General features: G+C 43.5%; 1 protein-coding gene across 4 annotated transcripts; it reads right to left on the reverse strand.

The window, feature by feature from the left end:
• Nucleotides 1-12: 12 nt before the first annotated feature.
• Nucleotides 13-27,961, reverse strand: clcn5b (chloride channel, voltage-sensitive 5b). Of its 4 annotated transcripts, none has more exons than XM_047567957.1 (17): nt 27,762-27,961; nt 26,528-26,677; nt 15,533-15,699; nt 15,337-15,436; nt 14,213-14,400; nt 13,890-14,012; nt 12,881-13,087; nt 12,469-12,549; nt 10,988-11,222; nt 10,711-10,886; nt 10,473-10,613; nt 8,955-9,141; nt 6,971-7,113; nt 6,631-6,780; nt 6,339-6,444; nt 5,186-5,402; nt 13-1,140 (listed from the first exon to the last, which is right to left on the reverse strand). In XM_047567957.1, exons 1-17 carry the CDS (start codon nt 27,799-27,801, stop codon nt 1,050-1,052), a joined length of 2,502 nt encoding a protein of 833 aa, XP_047423913.1. In that variant the 5' UTR covers nt 27,802-27,961; the 3' UTR covers nt 13-1,049. The 4 variants fall into 4 exon arrangements, with proteins under 4 accessions (XP_047423913.1, XP_047423922.1, XP_047423902.1 ...); XM_047567966.1 differs by having other exon boundaries at nt 27,656-27,938; XM_047567946.1 differs by lacking the exon at nt 27,762-27,961 and adding an exon at nt 27,169-27,353.

Here is a 27,961-nt window from a genome sequence, read left to right on the forward strand (position 1 = left end):
AGACACAAGGCATTTAAGTCAGTGAAATAATTTAGTGGGACAAACAATTTAACATTTACATAAATTAATTTATGTGTCATGATTCTTTCTTTTCATATATTTTAGCCCTTCCACAGCAGCCGTAAGGCATGACATGGTTTTATTTTGTAGGTTTTTTTTTTTTTTGTTTTTTTTTGCAGCATTGTCTACATGATTTGTTTTGTATGAGAATATATTTGCCATAGTGAGAATATAAGTACGGCAGGATAACACTGCCTTGTTCCCAGGCTGGAGCCGTATCCCAACACAAAGACATGTCTGGAGAGTTCCCAGGCTGTCATGGAAGTCAGTACGGAGTGTATGTATGGTGCATTAGAGCCTCTTCTCACACTCCTGTATCCTTCACCCCCACAGCTACAGGAAACCTTTCAGAAGGAGGTGAGGGGGGGAGGGGTCTGAGCATCCATCAGCCCCAGCTCTTAGTGCTCTGTCTGGGCTTGCTGTGATGGCTGGAGGGCAGGCACAGAGCTCCCAAAGCATCTCTTTATCTTCGCTGATGTCTTTATTTTCCTCTTCCTCCTCTTCCACCTGGTTTCCTCTCTCTCATCAGGATCCACAGAGGATTGTCTGTTCCCACCTTCCTTTGCTCGCAAACGAATCGAATGAGGAAGGACGGTGGATTGCAGGTTTCTTTGAAAATGGGGAAGAAAATACAAAGAAAAAAAAAGAAAAGAAAAAAAGCCAAGGCCAAGTATTCCTTATTCCTTAGACTTATCTGTGTCCTACATTCTTCTGGGTTGACATTGGGGCCAGCAGCGTCAGGAAGGATGGGTCATTTTCCCCAGTGGTGCACTCTCTTTCAGAAAGCCAAGAACGCCTCCGAGTTACGAAGAAATAAAAAATCCATTGTTCTCAAATCGCCTGTGCAAACAAAACCCAAACTTACTGAGTTTTCTCTAAAGTTGACGAGGTAAAGGTGCATTTCGTTTAAGTGTACAAGCTGGTGTCTTCGTATCCCCTGTTCTACAGAGGAGAGGCTGAGACGAGTATGAACAGAAGGACGAAGGAGTTCAGTTGAAGAGGATGGAGTCAGGGTCTCTGTTGGTGATCTGCGCCATGTGTTTCAGTATGTCCTTTTTAGTGATGATTCCCAGAAGCCTCCTAGCAACAGAGAGGAAAGAGAAGAAAAGTCAGGGAACAGCGCATTACTTCACATCATACTTCGTTTGCTTCGTCATGGAAAGTCAAAGGAGTGACAGAAAGCAGAAACATTCGGCCGAGCTCTGGCCTCCTATCTCGACGCTGTGGCTCAGTTGGGTTTTATAACCGGCCCCGGAGGAGAACTTTCACACAGCAGGAGATCCGAGTAGCATGCAAATACTGAGTAAACAGACCGGAGGACACTAGATCCTGTTACAGCTGACACTTATGTTCTAAATAGCTTCAAGCTCGCTCAAGTTTAGGAACAAGAACAAGGTGAACGAAAATCTAACCTAGCGCAACGAGAAGTGACGTTAAAGATGTGTGACGTGCAGGGATTAGTTTCGCAACAGTCCTGGAACATTTGAGAAAACACTCCTTTGAACGTTTCCAATCCATCACCTGTCTTACTCATCAAGAAACAATGAAGGAAAACAGCTTTTCAGTCAATCAAAACCTGAAAGTAAGTGACTAGCTTTAAAAGTAGTTGTAATTCCTACACCTTTCCTCCAACTTGGATGAGAATAGAGTTAAATTAAAGCTGAAATGCAGCACTTTAAGCCGATATTCATACATAATTATGGTGAAATGACCGAACGTATGTATGGACCTAACTGCTAGCGGTGAGATGTTCCATTGTTACCATGTGGTTCACCTTCAGTCCAATCACCACCATCCTGCTGCTGTAAATACTTCACAGACACGGTCGGATCTAAAAACCCGCAGACTCTTTGTTCACAAGCAGAACAAACACTGCACAAAACACAACCATCCAGGCTGGCACTCATTTTGACAGGTCTGAAGGGCATCACACCGGGCCAGATTGAAACAAAAGAAAGTCTGTAGCTGAGAGGATGTCTCTGTGGTGAAGTGAGTAAACCTGTGGGCGTTTTCACATAAATTCGTCATTAACAAAATGAAAAGAAAAAAGGTGAGGAAAAGTGTTTGATCTCCAAGAACAAATAAAAAAACCCGTCAGCTTGATGCGAGCGACGCCAACGAAGCAGCCTTGAACTAAATATAGCCTGGGAAAATACCAGTGTTGCAACTGAGAGTGATAACTAAAACACAGTGATTAACAGTATCCATCTCGTACGACGGCCGCACAGATCACAGGCTGCTCTTCACACGGCTCTTCAAGGTCTGCTCTCATTCCTACACAATGATTGGTCCGCTCACTTCAAGAAGTCCAAACCAAACAAAACGCACAAAGGACAATTACAACCTGTCCTTCGTCCAGCCTTCCATTTGATCCCCCTTCTAGGTCCCTCCAGTTCTGATTAGCCCCGTCCCAGAGAAACGATGCTGCACATGGATCCACTCTGACACACGCTCAGCCTTGTGTTGTTGGCCAATGAGCAGCCCATCTGAAGCAAATATGCGCAAATCCTGCCGGAGTTGTTTAACCTGTCAACGCTGTGTCAACAGCTGCGTGAGCCTTCAGAAAGTACCCACGGGCAAGGCAGCAGGTGAACCTTAAACTGATGATTTACAACAAGGCGTTCTGTTGGGGAGCCGCAGTTAAACGCCACGAGAAACAAGCTTCAAGGAACTGGTGAGTTTTGTTGACAGCCGCTGATTTCCATTTATTCAGCTCTCAGATTTGGTTTGAGTTACTACAGATCTGTCACTCCCACTTCACCTACACAAACATTGGATATTTTACACGGGTTCAACTCACAGCAGGCAACATTTTAAAAGCTATGCAGGATTTGTACTGATGATGGGGAGTAACTTCTAACAGAAAGCAACATTGAGATTCTAGTAGCCGTAGCCCAAAAGAAATAGATATTTTCCAGACTTCGCCACAGAGGATCATCTGCCTCCATCCCCTGTCTCCTCTACTATTACACTAGTCATCCCCATGTCCTCCTTCACTACATCCATGAATCTGGTGTTCCTCTTCTTCTCCTGCCTGGTAGCCCCATCTCCAACAGCCTTTGTCCAATATATCCACCATCACTCCTCAGCACATGTCCAAACCATCTCAACCTGGCCTCTCTAGAAACAGATATTTTCCAGACATAGAGGGTAGAACACAAGATGCATCAGGAAATGACAGCGTCTTTGGCATAGATTTTTGACATTTCTTTTTCTCAAATCTGCCTCTCATACCTAACAAAGTCACTGGAGGTGAAATAATAAACTTTGAGAATCAAATACTCAGAAGACCCAAAGCAACAAATAAAAATATGAATAAGAAACTTCTGTCTGTCTGAAAATTTGTTTTGAAGTTGCTCAGAACATTTGTTTTGGTTCTGTCATTTCTAGGCCTTTATGAAGCAGAAAGAAAGAAGATGACAAGAAGTGAAGCCCATGATGGATGCCTCGACCCCCTGGCCTGCTGGATGGAGATCTCCAGCCCCAGAATTCAAGAGTAAATACAGTGGATTTATGCTTACATTAGTGGGGCTGAGTGAACACTCTATGCTGCAGACTTATCTCTGCTCACATATAAAGCAGTCTGCTCCTCGTCCATCTTTTTGAAGCTGGTAGCTGGTCAGGTAATCCTTCAGTATTTGTTTCTGAAAATTATTTGCAGTGTACGGACAGAGCCCCTATTGCTCTGCCTAAAAAATAAAATACCGCCAACACTGCCACCGTTCCATCTGGGTTCATCCGACGCTCTAAGAGAAGACTGAAGATGGTGGTAGGAACCAAAGTCAAGGACAGTGTTGTCCTTTTAGTAAACGTGTGGGGAGACTCTATGCAGGCATCACGTGTTAACCAGCTGTGTCAGTTGTTGCCTTAAAGCTCAGATTAATTGGTACCCAGCTACTTTACATCACCAACGGTGTTTTTTTGGTTGTCACTGGATTTTAACATTTCATGGTGCTGCTGGTTCATGCTGGTTTCTTCCTGTGTTTGAGCTGAGAAGCTCTCAATAATTTTGGAAACATCCATCTTTACGCTTTCTTTTGTTCATCTGTTTTAGCCCCTTTCCTCCATTCCTTGCAACAACTTAGAAACATGTTAGACCAAGACTAAAAACTCAACATCTACATCCCCCAGATGGAAGCACTGCTGCTGAAAAACTGCCAAGAGTGACGACACAGTGAAAACACAAGCTGCGTGAGTGTGTTTGAAAAGTCTTGCTAACATACGCCACATCTGTAAACTCAGACACGTAACTCCACTTCCAAAACCGCCTCAAAGCTGTGTTTGAACAGGACTGACCTCCATCCACCTAAACAACCGAAGGCTGTGTGTGTGTGGAGAGACAGCGGGGAAACGAAGGGGAAAGAAAACGAAAGAAACGCTGTTTACGTTTATTCTCAGCGGGAGTATCCTTTGTCCGTCCATCTGAAAGTAATGCCGCAAAGCAGGGCTGTAATTTGTCATCAGGGAGACAGATATAAAGCTTGACAGACAGCTGTACTGTGCGTGATATGATCGATTAAGGGGAGGTGCTACTGATCAGACACAACATTATGACCACATTCCTAATAATCCTGTCTTTGTGTTTCTGTGTCTGATGATAATTAATTCTAAGAGTAAATCCAGATGAGATTTATGTTTTCGAGCCCTCTTTGAGAATCGCAAATGGTCAAAAATTGTCACACGCTCACTTGCCAGTTGGTAAGGTACACTAGTGGTGATGAATGTACTCGAATCAGAGAGTCCTTCATGAAATCTTTGCTTCATAAACGTTCTGGTTTGAAGTATTTGATGATGTTGATTCAACTGTGTTTTCAGTGTGGAGGCTGTGGTTTGCAAAACTACTGAATTGTGCTGCATCAACACATTTTCCTATGACTTTGACCACTGCATTTTAGTCAGCGGGCTGGGCTAAATAACAGAAACAGTTGAATTAGCACCTTTCTGTTTTCACGTAATGTGTTTTTTCCCTTCAAAGAATGATGTGACAGTAGAACGTCCTGATGCTCATCTAAACATCCATGTGCCATTCTCCAAAAAACACAATTTCCTGAAGGTACCACCTCAGTGACACTTTTTTTTCCTCCAAGAGTTACTCAAAAACAGTAAAGCGTGAGCGTGCTCTCACCCGTTATGTGTAACTAGACACTGTCGCAGCCCCAGTTTCCTGAAAATATCCACAGTGATGTCCATGGGCGTGTGGTCGGTGACTGTGAAGGGGCTCAGGTCCAGGATGCCTCTCAGGCGGAGGGGAGGCGGCGCGTCGGCAGGCTGGGACGGAGCATGCTCAGTGAACACCACCTGGGAGGCACTGACGATGCCCTCCTGACGCTTCCGGGCATTGTCTGCACAGAGAGGGAGAGAAATGGCGCGGTAAAACGGAGAAAGGTGAACAATAGTTACATAGACTGATAGATAGATCTGTAATAACTTTTACATTTCTGGTCACTAGGGGGAAGTGGAAACAAGCTGTGAAGACAACATTAGTGTCATCTTTTGAGTGAACTTCTTAGTAATGGTTAAAGGTTATTTGGATATTAATTCATATACTGTAGGTCCCTTTCAGATTTTTAACTCTGTTTTTCCAGCATCTGAGGCAAATATCTTTCTTTATTGCCCTCAAATGCCTCTAGCTCTCCAGTTGGGTTTCTACATATCTGTCTTTGGGGGAAGTTGACACCACCAGAGAACAGAATAAACCAAAGCAACAATAAAGTAACAAAGGAAGGGCTTGAACAACTCTCTTAATGGCTCTGTAGAAGCTGAAGAGAGCAGAAAATGTGTGTGTTAATCCTGTTTATGTTTGACACTTTAAACAACAGCTGCCGCCTTACAAAACACTTGTTAACCTCTCATCATTCCAGCCTTTTAGCAGAAACGTAGGACATACCCAAAGTAAACTGAATGCTGGTCATGAACACTTCATGGTCTTGGTCTCCTTTGAAAGCCAAGACTCTGTAAGTGGTACTGTTCTTGGGTCAAAGTTGGCACAGTTCAAATTAAGAAGTTATTGGGTTTGCCTGAATTTTTTTGTTTTGAAAACGTGTTGGTTGAATCCTTGAATGATTTTTATCAATGAAACCAGAAGAAAATGACATGGTGCATGAAGCATCTATTCAAACACAACTGGTGCACAGCTCTGAGTGGTTCAAAAAGCTGCTGCTGTCCCATGTATGACCCAGAGGAATGTTATGTAAAAAGAATGTTGTGTAAAAAAATAATAAAAGTCAAATTTAGGGATGAAATGGACACAAGAGGTGGAATTTGGACACAAATCTGACCTATTGATATGAGAAGGTCTCTCCTGAGTACAAATCCCACAAGCCTCTGGGACTCCTGAGAGACGACCACAGGGAAGCCGCTGTAGTGAGTGCTCTCCACCAAAGTCTAGAGATATTGAATAAAAAAACAACAAGTATTATTGTGCAACATCGTCACATTTTACAGAACGTCTAACATCTGCTCTTCAGTGTGGTCAACAAAACGCGTAATGGAATAAAATGTGTTTTGGATTTTAGTTTCTGCACTGCATCGGTCGACTGCAGGCCGTCACGCGGTCGCGCACTCCCCTACCTCCACCTCCCCTACGGTCATGCCATCCTGCGTGAGCACAGCCAGAGCAGGGTCCGCCCTCCTCGGCCTCATCACGTCCACAGCCAGGCTGCTGTGCTCGAACTCTTCCTTGGGCTCCAGGAACGGGTAACCGTTGAGCCTGATGTGGGCCTGTGGACCACCAAGCGTGTGAATGTTTTAGGCTTTAGCAGCAGAGACGGGGACACAAGTGACCAGAATGTGGCCAAACAAATCCATAAAAATGTTTAACGAGCTCAAATAATAACAAAAAAAAAAAATAAAAATCTGCCATACTGTACAACAAAGAGTTTGAGGGCAGGGAAAGTTTTCAGCACTTCACCTCGTAAATCCCTTCTCTTCCAAAAGCATCTGCCACCCATTTGCTGGTCATGGTCGCAGCCATGAGGGGAACGATGTACTCCAGACCTCCAGTCAGCTCGAACATGATGACCACCAACGACACCGTCATGCGAGTCACTCCCCCTGGACACGAGATAAGAAGAGGTCAGATTAGCTGAGAGCAGATGGCTCTTTTCATATGAACCCCGTACACACGGAACAAAGAAACTAGTGGCACGTAAATACGCTTTGACATTTGTTTGTCTCCGTATGGAAATGTTGCTGTTAAGATGGGCTGTTCCACTCTGAATCAAATTATAACCATGCTCTCGGGTTGGACGCTACATTTTAAAGTTTATACAACAGTGCTTTTTTGCTTCCTCGTCCCTCTAAACAACTGGCTCTTTGTGTTGTATATCCATTTTTGAGGGGATAAAACCCATGTTGTCTGTTGCTAATGATTTCAGAAATGAATATAATTAGATTACCCCCAGAATTGTTCATGTTAAAAAGGAAGGAAAAAAAAGAAAGAATGGAATATTCAACTTACAGGAATTAATGGACAAATGTGGTTTAAATATTCAGGACTACTAAGACATCACCTAAGGCAAATAATAAAGGAGAGCTTTGTAATAATTCCTAACCCCACCCTGCCAGTGTTTGCTCAGGCATATGATTTGGATAAGGGTAGAAAAATAAATCAAACACAGAGGTGGAACACATAAAAGGAGTTAAATAGATCTTATGTAAAAGACAAGTGACGAGAGAAGTAGAGGATAAAATAGTATTACTGGAACGAACGAACGGAATCATGGACGGAGTCTGAACGGACAAACATCACGAGATATTTTATAACACGAGAGCAAATCAAGATGCCGAGAACACAAGGAGTAGATAAAGCAGATCAGTTCCATGTCTTGTCCACTCCTCTATCCTGTTTTATTGGCAAGAGATGCACTTTGATCCCAGGTCTACTTAAAGCTAGAACTTTGACACTAATTCTGATAAATGGCTCCACGTTTCAGATTTAATTCCTATACTTTACAGTTCATAATTAAAAGGTACTTTGTTGCCTCACACTGCAAATACTAATCCAGAGATGAACAGGCATAAGCAATAAATAACGTATATTAGAGACGTATTGAGAACAACACATTGTGATTTAAGAGTTGTTTAAGCTTCAAAATGCTGCGGCGCCCTGACAGCCTTTTGAAAGGACGTTAGAGGAAATCACAAACAGAGAGCTCAATGGTAGCGTACGAAACAGAACGGGATCAGATGAGTCCGACATATGGCCATAAGCCCCGCTCACAAATCTGTGATACACGCTCTTTAAGAGGGCGAACGGAAAGAACGGAATGTACCTACACAGGTTCTATATATATATAAATAAAAATGAAACGTGACTTCAACCCTCCCAGGTCTATGAATGTGACCTGCGTGCGTTTAAACCCTGCGCTCATGGTAAGAATTAAACCCCATCTGTTTTCACATGAAACGTTTCCCGAGTGTGACAGAGCTCACCAGCTATCTGTTTTCTGTACTGTGTTGACAACGGAAAGGGGAGGTGCAAGTGAACACATCATCCACTACCAGTTTTGACATATATTAAAAAAAAAAAAAAAATGTGTTGTATTACTCAGTTCAGCCACATCATTTCTAATACTGAGTGCTGACTGAATTAATACAGTCCAGAACCAAGATCACGTTTTTACTCAAAGTCCCGATGCAGCACAAAATCACAAAACAAATCTCTATTTAAAATTCTTAAAAACATCCTCAAACGCGATAGTAGTTATAGCCAGCGACCGACTATTTCCAACCCAGTTAAAAAGTAAAGATGAAGTCTCGTTTTGACACGTCTTAATCGAATCTGGGAAGCAAACCCAGTCCAGTCATCCAGACTTTCTCCTCTCCGCCCATATCCACCACCACGGCTCCTGCGCCCATCAACACTCCATATATCCCAGTTGATGTGGCCTCACCTAAGCAGGCGGCAGCTCCGACCATGGCGTAAAGCCCCGGAGTGATGCAGTCCGCGCCTGGTGAGCACCATCCCTTGAAGATGAGCCAGTCGTGGTTGTAGTAGGCCAGCTGCTCCATGCCCACTCCCAGCAGCCGTCCGGCTATGGCTCCGACCGCCATGCTGGGGATGAAGAGACCAGAGGGAACCTGGAAAGAAACACATGCACACTCTATGTGACACTGTAAATGTAGGGATGTTAAAGAATTATTTTCTCAAGCATTCATCGAGATTATGTTGTAATTACAATAATAACAATTGGTTGAGTCTTCACCGAAGCACTGAAAAACGTTGAAATGAAGATTTGTGTCTGGTGTCTTTGATTTGTGTCTGGTGTCAGTTTGAAGATTCATTCAAAACAGGAAAAGTAGCCTTAAAAAGGGCCACCAGAGTATAAACGCAGCGAACTTCAGAGAGCTGCCTTTAACAGGAAATCTTTTCTAACTTAACAGAACAACAGAATCATCTGAGCAACAATGAAATGAAGATGTTCATAAAAGCACGATACAGCGAGTTGCCAAGAAGGAAGTAAAGGCCAGTACATCAGATTGAAAGGCACTAAATTCTACCAAAAATACCGCTCCATAATGCCTGTGATGAGAGGGAAAAGAAGAACATATGACTCAGATTAGGAGGTGGCTATGTGAGGGAAGATACTTGGCCAATGGCACTTTGGGAAGTGGACCGTAAGCGGAAAAATAAAATGAAATAAAACCTTAAATTGAATAAGATGTAGCCATGCACAGTGTGTACTAGAACATATTCTCTGCACTTCTCCCACAGTTGGTCTTCCAGGGTTAATTTTATTGAATCATGAATTTCCCCGCTTTGTTTTTTTGCATCTCATGATTGATTCTTGACTTTTATGGAAGTTCATGGCGGCCACAGGCGTTCATTTCCCTTGAAACACTTTCTACTTCTTGATGAGGAATCTCAGATATCCTGCTGAAATACTGGATGCTGTCCCTCCAGCAGCTTGGTGTCTCCCAGATGACACCTCACCTGGCCGCTTTCAACTCCTATTAATAAAAATGTAACCATCTTTGGAGGATGACACTGTTTTATTCTTCTTGTCACCACCATAACTTATGATCAAGTGAATACCACATACTACGTAATTACCATATAAATTCAAGTTGCCCCCCACCCACCCCTTCCCCCCAATAGCTTGATCCTCCAGTGAAGCTTGTGACCGTGACTCACATTTCCATGACTCACTATTGAGTGTGTAAATCCAAGGGGGAAAAGGGTTCATGTAAACTGCAATGAGCAAATGAAGGCAGGACACTGACTCAAACATGGCTCCAGACATATTGGAGACAGCTGCCCTTGTGAGACTTTCACACGCAGCGTTACACCCCCGTGTAGAGAGAGCAGAGAAAGCTGCTTTAATAAGAAACCAACATCAGTCAGGAATAAGATAAGGATTTCAAACAATAACTGGGACAGAATCAGTACGGTTAGTGCACTTTTAACCAACCTTCATGCCAAAGGTGATCACAGTGATCAGCATCTTGAAGACTAAAGCCAGGGCCAGCTGCCACAGGGCTGTGTAGAGTCCCTGCCCTGCTGGTCGGTCTGCCAGGCTGTTACCTACACTGGTGTCTGACGTGTTGGTAGGCTGGAGGAAAAACAGAAAGAGAATAAGAAGGAAGCAACAAACCGCAGGAACTTGATGAATCCTTTGCCACACGCAGAGCAAATGTTCATCAGCTGACCTGTTTGTAGCCGCAGAGCTGAGACGAGTCGAGCAGAGAGCAGTCGTTGAACAGCTCAGAGATGAGCTCGGCTCCGCTCATCCTGGTGTAACTGTTGGGGAAGGCAAGCAGGGCGGTCACCGCGGCGACCACCAGCACCTCGATGACGGGGTAGTGACCGAGACGGGTGGTTTTACCTGGCGGATGCAGAGAGGAGCCATTCGACGGGAGGTTAGACACAAGGAAAGAATGCGTGCTGTGTACTCTTGGGTTCAGCTGTCACGCATGCACTACTCACGGATCCTGCACCAGGCGATGTTGGCCTTGATGAACAGCGCCCCCCAGAGGCCTCCGAATATCCCCAGCAGGATGAAAGGGGCCAGCTCCACCAGGTGCCACGGGGCGTGAAACTCCACGTAGAAAAGCACAAGGCGGCTGTTTCCAAAGGGATTGATGGAGCGCAGAGTGAAGGCTGCCACCAGGGCAGCGAAGAAGGAACGCCACAGGGTCTTCAGAGGGAAGTAATAGCTCACCTGGAGGAGAGACACAGCAGTCAGTCAGTCAAAGGATACAAACAACAAATCTAACCATTTAACACTTCATTTCATGAAAAAGAGTGGAAACGGTGCCAGAGTTGTGACTAAATTAGCCAAATAAAGACTAGGATTATTGCTTGTATGATGAAATACAGATGCACTGGACTGGTCAGTTGCTCTTTCCTCTCCATGGCCCAGTGTGTACCAGCGGCTATGTTCAAGCTGCTAAATTCCTTTAGAGGTGTTGATAAACTGCTTTTATAAAGAGGCTCATTCCAGGAGGGTATCAGAAAAAAGGCCAACAGAGGAGACCATCATCATCCATCATCATGTCTGGGACAGAGACACTGGCAGAAATTTCAAGGCCAGGAAGACGGCTGCTGCAAGAACATGACCAACGTTCCCATCATTCAACAAACTGGACGTCAAAGACAGGACATTCAAATCCAAGAGGCTCAAATTTGACCCTGAGAACAAACTACAGTCCTACGACATTTTCACCCAGAGTGACCCTGAGGAGGCTTCCCTGTGGTTAGAGATCCTAATAGAGTTAGAGGCCATGTGTAACTCACTCTGGTCCTTGGTCACTAAGCAGGCAGAGCAGATGACTTCTAATTTTATTTTAAGATTAGTTTATTTATTCTATTTACCTTTCTTTTACCAGTCGGATTGCTTGAGATCAAACTATCTGTATTACAAGCAAGGCCTGGCCAAGAAGGCAGCTTTAAAGGACAAGTCATAATAACACACACACAAAGAAGACAAAGACATGAGGATTCTCCCTCTCACTCCATCCTTGGCTGGGAAGTTGTTTTGACCCTACAGTAAAATCTCTTTAACATTTTATTTTGGCAGATCAAAACTTTATCTTCCACTCAAATCCGGATTACCAAAGAATCTAAAAATCAAACACCTACTTATTTGACTTTGCTAAGAAACTATCCTCTGAGTTGGTCAAACTGTCTCCAGAAAGCATTCCAGCATCCGTCCAAAACCCAACGAGGGTGTTTGCTTAAGGTTTACTGACAAATTGACATTCTTATCTATTAAAACAAACGGTTCATCACTTTTTATTAACTCCAAATTCCTCGCTCCAGTTCTATTATCACATATGTTGAAGGAAAAATGAAACGCGGACAAGAGAGCAATTTAATTCAGGTTTGCTTTAAAAAATAACTTGCATTTAGCATCAGATTAATGACTGACACCAGGGAACCCTTTGTGAATAAATGACATGACCCACCTCCTCCAGACTGAACAGAACTCCTCCTATGGGAGCCCCGAACGCCACTGAAACGCCCACAGCCGCTGCTGCAGATAACACCTGAAAAAGTTTGAGGACACAAAGCATTTAGTTAAACGTGGCACAGGCCTACTGATACAATTCTCTATGGATAGCAGGAAAAAAACAGCAAAAATAATTGATATTCACCAATTAGATGTGGTGCCTTCTCCTTACTGATGAATAATTATTCTTTGCTTTGATGCAGTAATTAACTTGCAGCCATAACATTATGACTATCTGCCTAATATTGTGTAGGTGCTCCTTTTGTGGCCGACACAGCCCTGCCTCGTCGAGGCGTGGACTTCTCTACACCTCTTTACTTTCCACCCAACGGAGCCTCGAGGCAGACCACACGCTGACCAGTGCCTACCTCTCTGCGCTTAGCCTCGTTCTTCCGATACTTGGTGAAGAGGTGACAGAGTATGTTGGCGCAGCAGCACGCCACGTGCACCAGAGGGCCCTCCTTCCCTAAGCTGAGCCCCGAGGAGACGGCCAGCACCAGGGTGATGGTCTTGATGATCAGGGTCCACTTCCCCAGGTATCCACGGATGATGAAGCCGCTCAGGATGGTTTTAATCTGAGGGAGACGGAGAGGAGAGTGAGTGAGGCTGTTTGTTGCTCTTGCAGAGAGGATGAGGATCATTTCGTTCTTCTGTACGTGAGGGATGGGTTTATTTGTTCATGTCAGTGCGTATACTGAGAAGGTGAGAGTAAACATTGATGGAATGGAAGGAGAGAAATAGAAGTTTTGGATATTTTTATTCCAAATACACAGTGAATCTCTCGTGCGTGGCTCTGCTGACCCCTGTCTAACCTTAGACAGATTAAGAAAACAGCAGCGACAGGGACAATGTTTGCGTATGAAGGAAACGGATATCTTTGGGAGCTTTATTATGAAACGGATATGTTTGTGATCAGTTGGGTTTTCTATTTGCATTTCTAAGCTGTAAGCAAATCTTCAGATTGTCACTTACTCAGAAACAAGGAGTGAATGGAAGAGAGAGAAAGCAGAGAGTAAACACTGGAAGGAAGGAGAAGATCAATGTGAATGGATGCTGGAAGGAAGAACTTGAGGAAAGGAAGGGGGAGGGAGGGGAGGAATGTGACGAGTAGGACTGATCTACACCATGCTTGTAAAACAACGCTAAAGGAGCCAGCCGTCATACTTGTGGCACTTAAAACAAGCAGAATCCTCTCTGTGAACAAACATGCGTTAAAGCAAACGTCATCAACTATTCAGAATTAGAGGAAAAAGGTGAAGAAAGTCAATAATTTTTTTTTTTTTAAAAAAACACCTAATATGTTATCTGAAAGTCTGTTAACTACAACCCAAAAGTGTGCTAATACACTATACTGAGGAGGTGGGAGTGCAGACTCACCTCTGGTATTCCTGAGCCACATGCGTACGGAGCGAAGGCCCTCACCAGCGAGACGGCCAAGAAAGAGAAGAACAGCGCCCACACTATGTACATCAAGTAGTTCATTATGTAGGCAAACGGACCCTGCAGAGGACACATTCACACTCAATTTCAATGCTGTGCACCATGGCAGACTCCAACCACTAGATGGAACCAAAGCTTCATTTCATGGAGAGGCATAAACGTGTGGAATACATTTAGTTTTCAAACTTCATTTACACATTTCCAGCCAAGACGTTCGGGTTTTAATGCACACGAAACCATTCTCAGTAACGCTCTCTCACCTCTGATGTCCCCGTAATGAGTTCAGCCCAGCTCTGCCACTGTGGACACCGGTCCCGCTCCAGGAAAGTCGTCTCGTTGGACGTCCAGCAGCAGTGCTCGTGGTTGAACCAGAAGCCGATGAGACACACGCCCTCCTTCATGTCCGTCAGCCAGTGGGCTGCGATGTCGATGCCGCCGGCTAGAGCACCTGGAGGGGAGACGGGGAACGTTTGCTCTGCGTCTGTGGCTGATGGTGAGGTGATTGCCACGTGAACAAACGCTACTTTACCTGCCATGCTTCTGTGTGTGGATATTAATATTCTACAGAAACATGTCAACCCTCACACGAAGACACGTCATGATAAAAGCAAGACTGGGTATGCGAGTGGTAAATAACTGTCATATTTTCTGGGAATGCCAAAAGAAACCAATTTACTGGTAAGAGAAACAGAATGGGATGCAAACTATCTCATGCATGGAGTTATCACTGGTTTTTAAAGTCATATAGTTAGACTGAAGGATCGTCCTCATAACACAGATGATAGTGACGAGCTCTAACATAAATAATTGGATAAAGGTGATAATGGAGATTCATAGCAAGGGGAAAAAACTACCACGTCTGTAAATGATCATGTTAAAACTCTGGGATCTGTGTTATTTTAGGACCTGCGTGTTGTTTCTTTTGTCTATATATATTTTTTTTTAAGCACAAGCTATACATTTATAAATTTATAAAAAAAGAAACACGTCATCCTGTATATTCATTATATCAGTGCTGTGCTGGTGCTATTTTGTGGCTCCACACCTGCCTTTGGTCACATGGGAATTACCTAGCAGCTGATGCTCTGAACAGGTAGTAAACTACTACAGTGTTGGGCTCTCATCACCAAACACGCATTACTTGCTTTCAGAGACAGTCGCTGACAGATGAAAACCAGAAACTAACGTCACATCAGTGGAGAGCTGCGTTGTGATAGAGAACACATTGTGCTGTTTGTCAGATACAGCCTGGGTTTTATTTGCTTTAAGATATCTGCTGTCTCCCAGTTCTGAAACAGGTCAGAGTAGTTTGGTGCTTATTTTTACAGTGTGCTGGAAACAAATATTTACTCAGGTACATGAAGATGATGAGTGTGCGCGGTACCTGACATGAGTCCCACCAGCAGCATGAGCAGCCACCCGGAGAAGGCATCGCTGACGCTGTGCAGCAGAGCCACAGTCGACTGTCTGCTCTTATTGGTGATCTGGACAAACGGAGGAAGCGGAGGAAGTCATTAACGGCACCTAAATTTTACGATCTAAGCCTAATCCTTCAGGTGTTTTTTTTTTTTCTTCCGTACCTCTCTGTGCCTGTCCCGGTCCTTGCTCTTCTCTCGGACCCAGTCGATGGTGTTAAAGTCTTCATAGGTGCCCACTCCAGGCAGCGGGTCCTCCAGAGGGTCCACCAGCTTACTGGGGCCGTTACCGTTCATACCGGCTCCTCTGCTGCTGAAATCCTCGTAAACTCCTGGAAAGGAGTTGCAGGGAGGGGGAGAGAAAGAAGGGCAGAGAGGCAAATTTAACACAAAGTAACTTCCTCACACTCTAGCACCAGCCTCTTTCTTCTTCCCCATTGTTTTTGAGTGAGTTTGAGTTTTTTTTTTTCTTCTCCACACAGTTTTCTGTGGCCACCACCAACACAGAGAACACAAACAGCCTGTTTTAAGACTCGCCTGCAGAGTTTCCCACACCAGCGTAATGGATTTGGTTTGACGTGTAACAGTATGAGACAGGCCCAGCGTGAAACAAAACAATTTCAGCACATAGTTCTAAAAAAGCTAACATCTGTTCAAATATCGGCGGGAGGCAAATTCACGTTTAAACATTTTCTTCCCACGACTGACAACGGGACATCCTGCTAAATGTTCAGTACGCCTTGGCTACTTTTACACGGGTTTCTTTAAGCCATGTGAAATTTTTCTGATGTGTGCTAAGTGGTTGTGCCCACAGCAGAGAGCTGTATTTGCTAATTTTAATGACAATATTGAATTCATTCTGTACAGAAATATGACCAAGAGGGAGCCTTGTCTTTTAAGCAGTGCTGCCCGCGTGAACACAGCTCTGTCCATCTTTTCCAACACTTTAACAACAACTGGTTGTTTTTACCCCACATGGAACAAACAGAAAGTGCTTATATGATTAGTTCTATACTGAACAGATGATCAAAGAATCACAGTCTCACCAGTCTGTTCTGACTGAGATGCTTCTAGTGGTCATTCAAATCAAATGACCGACCTCACTAGATTAAACCCCCAGAACTAAAGGAAAGCTTGAAAAATATTAATCTTGTGGGTACCATGAATATTCACGGTTCGAGATTCAGTAAAAATATGAAATAAAATGTCAAAACAAAACACTGCCTGGACACAATGAACTGTGCCTATTAAGATGTCTTGTGTGTGTGCAAGTGTGTGTTTGACTTTTCCGTCAAAGCACTGAAGTCTTGTTCATATGTCGGTAGCAATCTGACTGTCCTCCACTATCAGATGCTACAAACTGACTGGTGGCCACGCAGCAAGCTCACAGACAGGCCTTGAGAACGTGCTAGCACCGGCAGGCTCACTACTAATGACAGAAACAACGCACAAACATAAATTGTGAGCCACTGTTGTTATAATAATAAGCCCACTCTCAACAATACTGTACTGATGAGCATCTGAGGCGAAGCCATGAGATCGACCTCAGCCGCGCTCTCTCAAGACGCCCAACAATGAAAGAGCTCCAGCATGCGTGGCACCATCTGATCTACAGCCACCAGCCGTCACCAGACAGCAGCGGCAAATCAGAACGAGACTGGAACAGGAAGTGACACGGGAACTCAGCCCCGTTTTCAGCTGTGAGCAGATGTGCCATTATGCCATTAAGACAATAGTTTGAGCTGAAATAAAAAGGGTGTTTTTATTTCACTAATAATGGACGACACAATGTGAAGCCTGAAAAAAGAATCGGTCACTCGCAGCCTTTGTCAAAGTCGGTTTCGCCGCAGCAGACCACGGACAGCCAGATTCAAGATTCCTCCACATTTTCCATTTTAACATGACCACGAATATTAGATTCCAACACGCTGGAGGAATGCTGGCATGTGTTAAGACGCAAGGAGCGCTGACAGAGCCGAGCTGACGAGTCAGACTGGTTTTTAGGCAGCCCTTTAAAAAGGTGAAGGAGCCAAACACTACCCGTCGCTAGTGCAAGAATTAGAGGAAGGCGAGGAGAACTGGAACACCAGAAAAACTCACAAAACAAACAACAAACATAAAATAAATACATAAAACAGAACCAAGAACAAAAAGAGGTCACAGAAAAGGAAGCGTGCACAGGTCGGGTATAAGATAAGCGCTGACTAAACACGACTTTATCTTTGCTACCTCACGTAGGCTTTATGTTGCTAAACTTTGTCTCAGCTTTCACAACACGTAACTGTCTACAAACTTATACACTAGGAGTCAGGAGACGCCGTGGCAGGGGGATGGAAATCAAACATGTGAAGGGATAAGAACACATGCGGTGTCCAGTAGCTTCATCACACAGTAACAGCCAAAGATCTTCATTTTATTGAAGTCATTTTCCTGACAAACACTTGTACATTGTCTGTGTTTGCATCCACATTTAAAAGGCCAACCAGCAGCAGCATTTTGCATGGATTCCTTGATTTTAGCACTAGTTGAACATTCCTAAAAAAAAGGGTCATGTGCGGTCATGCCTACGCCCACACATCACAAGAGCAGGTGAATGCAGCCTTACCGTGCCCGTCTTATTTAACCACTGCGCTGCTGTAACACTCCGGTTTAATGACATTACAGGCTTCATTACCGGGGCCCCGACTCATTCTTTATAACCTCGTAGAGTTTAGTGCCCTCTGCTACATCAGGTGAACATGCCCCATTTAAGAAGCAGCTGTGACTGGCCTTTGCACCTTCTTCGTCACAACCAAAACACAGACTCAGTGAAGCCTTGAGAAACCTTGTAAAGCCCAAACATACCCAAAGAGACAAATACGGGACTTTTCAAAACTTGTGAAGGAAAGATTTAAACATTTAAAGGAAACACAGGAAGTAAAATATATCAGACCACTATGGGCCTAACATATTTTATATATAACCCTAACACCCAACCCAAGTTAAAGATACAAATGCAAGATGCTTCATGTTAAGCGTGGTAGCAAATGATCTGAAAGAGGAAGATAAATGTTTATCTCATCGTATGTGTTGCTGTTGACCTTCTTTCTAAGATACAGCAACCTAAATACCGACCTTATTTCTCTCGTGCAAGCGTGAGCAGCATTGAAACATTAACCACATGACTCTGTGGGCCGTAAACGGTCTTAATGATTAATCTCTATTGAGGTCAAGTTAAAAGCAAACACAACAAAGCCACAATTAAGTGGGATTCACACATTTACAGCCACTTAAAAGAAGCAGACAAAGACACGGACACAGAGGCAGAGGCAGCTGCAGTGAGGGTGCTAAGGCAGAACATTTCTGCATTCTTTTCAAACCACATTAAAAGCTGCATTTTTAAACTCTCATCCACAACAGCCTGAGAGCAGATGACACACTTTACCAGACAGTAGAGCTCTATTAAAGCCACAAACTCACCGTCCACAACCAACTCCTCCTCATCCAGCTGTATAGTCCAGACTCCCATCCCATTCTCTCATTCCTGGCCCCCCAGAAAGCCCCTCAAACTCCACAAGCAGCACAAACTGAAATCTCTTCCTTCCTCTGAGCCCCTCTAGGAAATGGAACTCGGACAGATAAGCCTCTCATTGGCCAGAGGCCTGTGCGAGTCATTGGCTAATTCACTAGGATCTGCTGAGCTGTTCTCTTATAGGCGCTCGGGGTTTGTGAGCTCTCCTCTGATTGGCCGGGGTGAACTGCTGCGTATAAATGAGATCACATGTGTTTATAAGGTCTTTCACCTTTTTGAATCGTGTGGGACCCTGAGAGCTGTCAGTGGAGAGGCTGTGGGACACACAGTGCTGCAGAGCAGGGTCAGGTTTCAGGTCAATTTACTCTCTATTCTGTCCCTTCTGGGAATGCAAACACTCGTATCATGATAAGGTCTGGATTACACAGAATTTTGAAAAACTTCATTCTACGTCACAAACCACGCAGCAGTTAGGGCGTTTTGTTTCAGCTTTGAAAACATTTAGAAGTGTGGTTCCTTAACATTAATGAATGATGAACCCTTTGGAGTTAAAACTACACTCACAGTTTTGCTGACCCTGCTGTGAACCCAGGAGAGCTGTGTTATCAGACACACACACAACAGCCTTAATGTCCATGGGATATACAGTACAGCGGATTGGGAGTAGATAGAGCTAAGCCACATTCAAATTCTTCAGACTGCTTACACTGAAAGGTAGGGTGCCAGTTATTCTGCTCTTTCATTTTCTGTCTGCACAAATTAAACAGCATTTCTCCATAGACAAATGGCACAATTCAATCCATCTTTCATAACCAAATAAACAGATGTGCCTTCATGGCCTACAGAGAGAGGTAGCTTTCCTCTTACTGTCCATTTACTGCTGTTAACAATTAGTGACACTGAACTGAATTACCAATCAGAGACAATGAGCAGAGCTGGAGCCAGAACTGTTCACCTGATCCTTTATTCACTGATTGACAGACCGAGACTAACTGACCAGAACCACGACTGAGCAGGAAGGAGACACTGAGGTATTCCAAAGTAAAGCTAGATTTGCTTTTGGATATCACAGACATGTCCTCAGAGCTGAAAGCAACGAACAACGTGGAAGTAGTGACCTAGCTGATGCTAAGCAAACGCTAACCTTAAACAAGAGACTCTATGGAAGAAACTACAAACAAAAGTTCCTGATGAACAACCAGGTGACGATGCCTGATATTCTTACTGCCTGAGTGGAGCAAATTAAGCTAACCTGATGTGTCACATGGTTTGTTACCTAGAACCATCTGGTAAGTCATCCCAGACAGATACACCTTATGTCTATCTCCTTCTGTTTCAACCAATCACATCAACTCATTGAGTCTAAAACATGGTCACAGCTCAGGTTCTTGGTCCCAACTTTGGTGGATCATTCATATAGGCAGGGTGGATTACCATGTCATTTTATAATCTCTCAAATCTTGCAAGACTCCAGCTGCCTCGCAGGTTAAGAATTATGTAATGTTTTTAGAAATGTAAAAAAAGAATATGGTTTTATTGTGTAGTCATTCGCTGCCTTCAAACCGGAGTTGTGTTTACGAGCACCATGGCCCTCTTCACCTCGTAAGGGCGAATTCTCAGAAAGACCAGAGTCACAAGTTGTGAAGTGTTTGTTGACGTTTTCAGAAACGATGGAGGTTGATGGTTAGTTAACATACATATATATTAGCTTTAACTGGTTTTATTATGACATACGACTGATGTTTCCACTTTAACGTCAGGCATTTTGTGTACAAATCTTCCGATGTCATAGCCACAAGGTCACCGGTTTTGTTATACTGGCTGCAGAGTCAGCTATGTCCAAGTACAATGTTAAGGTGAATAAGTTGCCAGCAGAGAGCAATAAAGTGACCAATTCAGCTGATAACCTTAGGGAACAATCTTTGTTTGTAGGATTCAAAGGATTCACAAATGAACACAGACTATAGAAACTCTCTCTCAAAAAAAAAAACATTACAATGACGCTTTAAGAATTTACTCTTTATGGACTGAGCAAAGCACACTGAAAACCAAAGAAACACACACAAGGGAACTGTACAAAATGATCCAGGGATCGCACTTCTCAGAAAATGGGTCAGCGATGAGTGTCTGAAGAAATACGGCCCGTTTCCAGCAACACATATCATGCAGAGTTCAGCACTCACTCTGCGTCTCGGCGAGTGTCCTGAAGGAAAATGACTAACTGCAATGTCACATTTACACCGAATTTCAGCACAGGCCCAAGAATGAATTCTTCCCAGAAGGGTCTGGTATCCTCGACATGCTCTCTGACTGTGGCACTGTCAGCCGAAACTCCCACAGTGTGTGTTGTCTATTACGGAATGATTTGTAACAGTCTCTGATGAGGGGTTCCAACCCTGAACTTGGTTGCCAAGGGGGTTGTCGTGCTCATGTGACCCCCGTGATGCTAGCTGGCATAAAACAAGACTCTCTGGAACACGTAAATGTCATGGGCTTACGTTACTTTGCCAAGCTCCAGATTTTAAATCGCATTTCTGAGGTCAGAGGAAATTGAATAATGAAGGAATGCGCAGCTGATTCGATTCATTTTCATGTCCACAAGATAAGAATTTCCACATGTTGAAGGCAACTTTAAATATGAGAGAACAGCTACAGAGAGAGGCTTCAAAGAAACCCAGCTGAGCAACTTTTATCAAGTCAAGAACATCATTGATGTTTTAAAAACCCTAAATTCAGAAAAAATTATAACGCTGAGACGGAAATTAAAACTTTCAAATGTATGAATAAAGAGCTTAATGGTTTTATATGTATCACATTGAAGTATTGGACAGTTTGTCAAATGTAATCTACAACTTGAGTGACTGAAGTCACTAAGCAAAACTGATTTTCCAATTTCCTGCCTTTCAATGGATGGGTTTATGTAGTTAAGCTTTTTTAAATGTAAATACATTATCTACAGCCCCAAGACCTATAAAATAACCGTTGTCCACAGCCGTCCTGGGGCTTTCTAGCCTAATGGTTATCTCAAGACCACACAAACAATTAAGAGTTAAATAATCACCACTACTGAAGGCTCTTATAACTGATGTGATGTGATGTGACCAATTCAATGTCTGAGTTATGCCTTTCAAAGCTCAAGTGACCTGCACCAATACTGATTCAGCTTAAGAGAGGGCGTGATTAAAACTGCCCTAAACACAAACGTGGAGGCAGGTCTGGCAGTAAATGTGTAATATGTAAGCTCAGCAAATCCCCTGTTCCATGCATGAACCGAAGGGGAATTTTTACTAGTACAGAGAAAAAGCCATGACAGATCAGCAGCTGTTATGAGATTTGTGGCTTTAAAATGTGCCTGCGTGACCTTTACACTACTACACTCTCTCCTAGAAGCTAGGGTTACAACAATAACCTCAGATAAATGCTTTATTGTACAACAAACATGCTGGTCTTCCTTTCAAGGCTCTGCCCTTCACTTTCCGTATTTTATCTGCTCTTTCCTGTTTAAGACAGTAACCATAAGTCATGTAAACATCGTGATGTATAAAGACAAACTTCCAGTAAAGCCTTACAATCAGTTTTCATAAAACATTCAGGAAACAGTCCACTGCCAATAGCAGCGGTACTATGAGGATGTTAAGTCAATACAACCAGCAATAAATGGATTAATGGTAACAAGAATAATCCTTATTTAAACACCACTGATGATAAGGCAAAGGAAGCATAACACCTCACAAAACTAAGAAAAAAAATATATTTCCCGCAACATCTTTGCTTAAGCAACAAAAAAGGCAATGAACTTTGCTTCTTGTTTGATCAATTTGGTGAATAATTATCTGAAACCCCCCCCCAAAATCTCTTGCAGTTTCTGTACGATTCTCATGGGATATTAAAGATTCATTGGCAGTTCAATTCTGATCTAAATAATACTTACTTACTAGCTCAAACTACACGTACGTATCGTTTCCTTTTAAATAATGCGGTTTAAGTGTTGACATGTTTGCAGTTGTTTTTCAGATAGTCCCTAAAACACATTGGCTAATTTCATTAGCAAGACACATCATCTTGGATAATTATGAGATGATGGATTTCAGACTTTACCAAACGAGTTGTGGTACATCACCTTTGTTTCCTTTCTCTGGAGAGAGCGATAGCAGCCTGGATATAGAGCCAGATAGCAGGGACATGTAGCCACATGCTTCCTCTAGGGATGGAAGCATTTCATGGGAAAGGTGGTCCTTCTTTTGATCAACACAAGATGCTCCACTTGGTGTATAAAGTTGGAAGGAATGAAAACAACCCTAAAACAAACACTAGCTCTTTAAAAGACGATGTGGGGGCGTTAGCGGGTGTCTGCCTGGCTCAAGAACACCTTCGTTGCACTCTGGTGTTTGCGAAAGTGCTTTAGTATTAGTTCTGAGCCGGTATTTGGACCAGAAGCCCCTCCCAGGCCTAAGCACTGCAGGCTAAGGAGTCCCCCAGCGACAGGTCATTCGAGGCTAAACGATTACACTAAGGATGGCTTTCAAGGCGACTTGCTTGAAAACAAGTTCACACTAATGAGCAGTGGCCTCACAAACACTTTCCATTGCCTCGAGAGGGAGGAAGTGGGCTGAAATACTAAAAGAACAGGAAATAAAGTGAAAGCCAAGGTGGTTATAATGTAAACACTCACAACAGACAGGAGTAGTTTTAAATGTGTCTAAATAGTGCCTGCCAGCACGCCAACTCCAGCCTTCTGCATGAATCTGTCGATTATAATGATGAACCCTGTAAAGGAGGATGTTAACCTAAACTTGTAGCCCAGAGTCCCCTGATTTCCCCAGAGCCTGACGCAGAATTACATAATGAGTCTGAGGCTGTGAAGCAAAACACTGCCGCCGAAACCTCGCTGCTCCGGTTTTTGCTGATTCTCTTGTTCGCGCTTCAATCGAATGAGCAGAGGGCACTCGCTGGGTTACAGTTCTCTTTACACAAACCACTGTGTAATATCAAAAAAAATAAATGGCTGTGGCCATGTTTCTGCACTGCGGAGGAGCTGACGAAGCGGAAACACATGGTTTCAACACAGCAGCAGCAGCACGTCCACTGAGAGAAAAGTCTCGTCTCCAGCCTTCCTTCCTCTTGGCACAAACGCGTCACTCCTGCAGCAGCAATTGCACTAGTGACATCATAGCAACGTCAACTGTGACCAGAGAGCTGTCAGGATCAACAATCGATAATTAAAGCATCATCTGACAAGTACTGGGGGGGAAGGTATTCTGTCAGAGTCCTTGTTAGATTTTAAACTGAAGATAATGACAAATTTTAAGCCTTATCACCGTGTGTGAATGTGCAAAAACATAACGGTTCCCAATCAGGCTTCACTGGCAGAGAGGTACCACTATAATATAATATATACAAGGTCACAGTTATTTCTAATAGTTAAACCAGCCTTATTTACGGGAAACACTGGTTAGGTTAGGCACAGGTTAAGGTTTTTTAGTGTTCACATCCACCTAAATGTAGTTATTATACAAGAAACACATAAAACACTAAGAACAGCTGACAATCCACTTTTTTAATCACGTCTGGTTGAGGTAGATCTGAGAGACCACAAGCCTTGCTATGTTTTAAGGAATTTGTCAGATAATTGAACTTTAACAGCATAAGCTGTCCACGTTGCATCTGCAGACGTTTAACAGGATTGCTGATCAATGCCTGTGACTCAACCGTAACCTTGCCTGGTGCTGCAGTGTTAAAAAAAAAACAACAACAACAAAGAAAAAAAGAAAAACACTTCTTCTCAGGCCAAAAATGCAAATGACCAAATATCTCTAGAACAAACTGACGAATCGAGGAATCTGATCTGAATAATTGTGGAAGTGCTTGCTGCATTAGAGAGCTGACATCATTAGTATCCGGGCAGGACTGAGGAAGAACCAGTGAGTACAGATGAAGCCGTCACTGTAATGGTTGTGCCTTTTTCCTGATGTTAAAACGTCGCACTGCACTTCAAGCTGTGTTTGTAACAAGTCATTCTTCAGATGTACGAGCCTGACTCGCTGAAAACATGTGACTCAAGGCTGCACCCTGCAATTACAGATATATCTTATCACTACTTCAGGACACTAACGGACACACATTGGACTCCTCACATGCTGCTTTGTGTTTGTTATTAACACTTTCTCATAATTGTTTTAGGAATACTCTGAGACTGTTCCTTATTCCTGTGCCACAGATACAAACCTGGAGATTTGTTTTTAGAAAGGTCTTGTTTTCATCAGAAAGGTTAAATGATAATCAGGGCTGGATATTGCTCCTGATTTCCTGAATCTATTCAGTCTTCATTCACAAAGTCCCGATTCAATTCAGTTTTGAAACTATTTTGCTTGGGTATGAAAGAGATTTTCACATGACTACTGTTGTCATTGGTTCCAGATGTCCGGTATTCGATAGGAATTGGAACCTTTTTAAACATAATCCTAATGAGAAGTGCAGAGCCCGGTAATAAAAGATTTTTAAAGAATGCGGCAGAGAAAGAAGCACTAGAAAGGCAAAAATGTGAAGTCAAAATGTTGCACTTGAACATGGTGCCACCACATAACTTTGACAACTCCATTTAGTGAACTTAATACAGTCGCAGGGTTCACACTGATCTAGGAGAGTACAAGAAAGATAAGAAAAGGCTTTAGAAACCTCAAGGGGAGTAAATTTAGTTGACCAAAGATCAAACTCAGATCTCAGATTGGACAATATTCAACATTAAAAGATGGGGATCAGGACAAAACTAGTGACAGCCTGACACCAGCAAACATCCAACTGTCGGCTTGATGTATCATGACCCACGATCAGTCATGATATTATTGTATTTATCAGAGGACATACTGAGGACCGAACATGACACCTGGATGTAAGGTTCAACATCTTAATGGTTGCATTTTTATGCCATTTTAGAGATGAATGAGGAGGTGATCCCTCCTTAAGTTGATTAATTATAAATGGGTTGAAAATATCAGCCCTTAGTATCTGTCAGCCAAACACAGTTTAAAGCAGCTCTGATATGTAATTCATACTACTGTGCAGCGCTACAGACTGTTTGCACGGACCCTCTGCAGGTGTGAGACATTTCTACTTGTGTGCCCCTCAGTCTGGTTTGCTCTGTAACAACAACGCTAGACAGCACTGTGTCTCTTTTGCTAGTCAGGTTCATTTTTGTTTCTATGACTAAAATTTGGCCAAACAGGAGTCATTCAAATGCCTGTATCTCCAAAACCTCCTCCGTTAACCAATTCCTGATCCAAAACAATCTAGGTGAAAATCGCTGAGATGGAGAAGCAGCCATAAATACTAAAGGTCAAACACGCTACTACCAAGAGAACACCAACAGCTCCAGGTCTGGGCAGCATCTGCCAAGTGGTCTGCATTAATGCAGGGACCTCTGCATCAGTTTAGCGCATAAATTTAAATTAGGCATAAGAGGAGCTTAAGAGGAACCAACGTAAGTTTCAAACTTCTCCACAGCATTCACCAACCACACTGAGGAAGTCTAACTAGGTGATAAGCAATGGTAATGACTCATCAATAACAGAAAAAGAGCATCAGAGTTACTTTAGCTGTAGAATCCAGCTCGGACTCCCTGCAGCCTGGGGCCATACACCTGTGCAGCTCACCTGAGCTCAGAGGAGGGACGTCGTCCGTGCTGGAGAAGTCCAGGGTGGCCCCCGCGATGTCCACCATCTCATCGTCATCGTCATCGCTGGGGAGATGAAGACCGTCGAAGCTGCCGGAGCGGTAGTTGGGGTTGTCCATCCCTCCAGAACCTGTTCACGGCAACGACAAAAGGAGACGTGAGTCAGGCTGCAGGGACATCCGAAAACCCGCTTTGCAGTTCTCAGAAAGGTGACCACATTCCTAAAATGAACTCTGGGTATGTTGACAGTTCGGAGACACATAATAAATAATTAACGGTATCAAGATGAAACGATGAAACGGATACAATTACGGTTTCATTTATTTTGACGTATTTATTCATATTTAAACAGATTTAAACTTTTATGTCTGCAATGTCAATAGCAGCGCGACCGGCTACCGTAATAGTTGTAGTCTGCGCGCAACATGCTCACTATCTTCCTATCCGGCTACCGTAATAACAGTTGTTTTAGTCTACACGCAACATTTTTTTCTCCCTCATTCATAAAACGCATAAAATCGGGGAAATTTTCGGTGAAATCTTCAGCCGGTGAAGAGGTCATCCAAAACGGGGACTGTCCCCAGAAATCGGGAGGGTCTGGTCGCGCTTTCTTTCAGTTACCTCCTCTCTCACTGACGGCGGCATACTTTCGATACGAGCTGGCCCAGAATTTATACATTGTCCCGGAGAAGTATCGAAATAAAATAACCAGTCAAGAGAGAAACTGCTGCTGAGCAAAAGCCGACTGGAGCACCCACACCAGGAGACCCGACCAGCCCCGACCCTCGTCTGCGGTGAATGACAGCACGTCTCCAGTTTCAAGGGAGTTTTCGAAACCATTTCCGCTCGCATTTCTTTCCTAGTGTCTCTCTCTCTCTTTAAAAAACGTTCTTTGTATTGGTTTAACTTCTTAAAGGACAAGAAGCGTGTTGTTATTGCTATTATTAGGCTAGCTCAAAGCACTGAGCTCTTTCCCTCGCGGACCAAACTGTCCGATTGATAAAATAAAACCGTCGGGCTAACTTGAAACGCAAAATAACCCAGTCCCGTATGCTTTGTATTTATTAAAAAATAAATAAATAAAATGCCAAATTCAGGTCGGGTTTACCTGCGATTGAAGAGAGCAGCAGTGGGAGCTCTGTGAAGAAGTCTTGTGACTCGGATTTGTCTCCTACAGTAGCTGCTTATGTCAATAGTAGCCTGTGTAAACTTAACTGAGCTCCGTGGAAATCCTGCGTCATCCCCCGTCCTCATAAAACGACGCCTTCGTTGCCCATTCTATACACGCAAAAGAAGGCAAATGTAGGCGAGTATTCCCGAATACCAGTGCACAGCGGAGTCCAGCAAAATGATCTGCTGAATTTGTTGTTGTTGTTTTTTTCGCCACTTAAACGGCGGAACGCTACCGTCGAGC

Source organism: Mugil cephalus, chromosome 1 (genome assembly GCF_022458985.1).
Source record: "Mugil cephalus isolate CIBA_MC_2020 chromosome 1, CIBA_Mcephalus_1.1, whole genome shotgun sequence".
NCBI lineage: Eukaryota > Metazoa > Chordata > Actinopteri > Mugiliformes > Mugilidae > Mugil > Mugil cephalus.

Bases quoted from the DNA above. Each gene is read 5' to 3' on its own strand.
- clcn5b (XM_047567946.1), bottom strand. From the start codon at position 27,226: ATGTATAAATTCTGGGCCAGCTCGTATCGAAAGTATGCCGCCGTCAGT. The intron at 6,445-6,630 runs GTAGGGGAGTGC...CAATATCTCTAG, and splicing joins TGACCGTAGGGGAGGTGGAG to ACTTTGGTGGAGAGCACTCA. The intron at 5,403-6,338 runs GTCAGATTTGTG...CTCTCTGTGCAG, and splicing joins AGACCTTCTCATATCAATAG to ACAATGCCCGGAAGCGTCAG.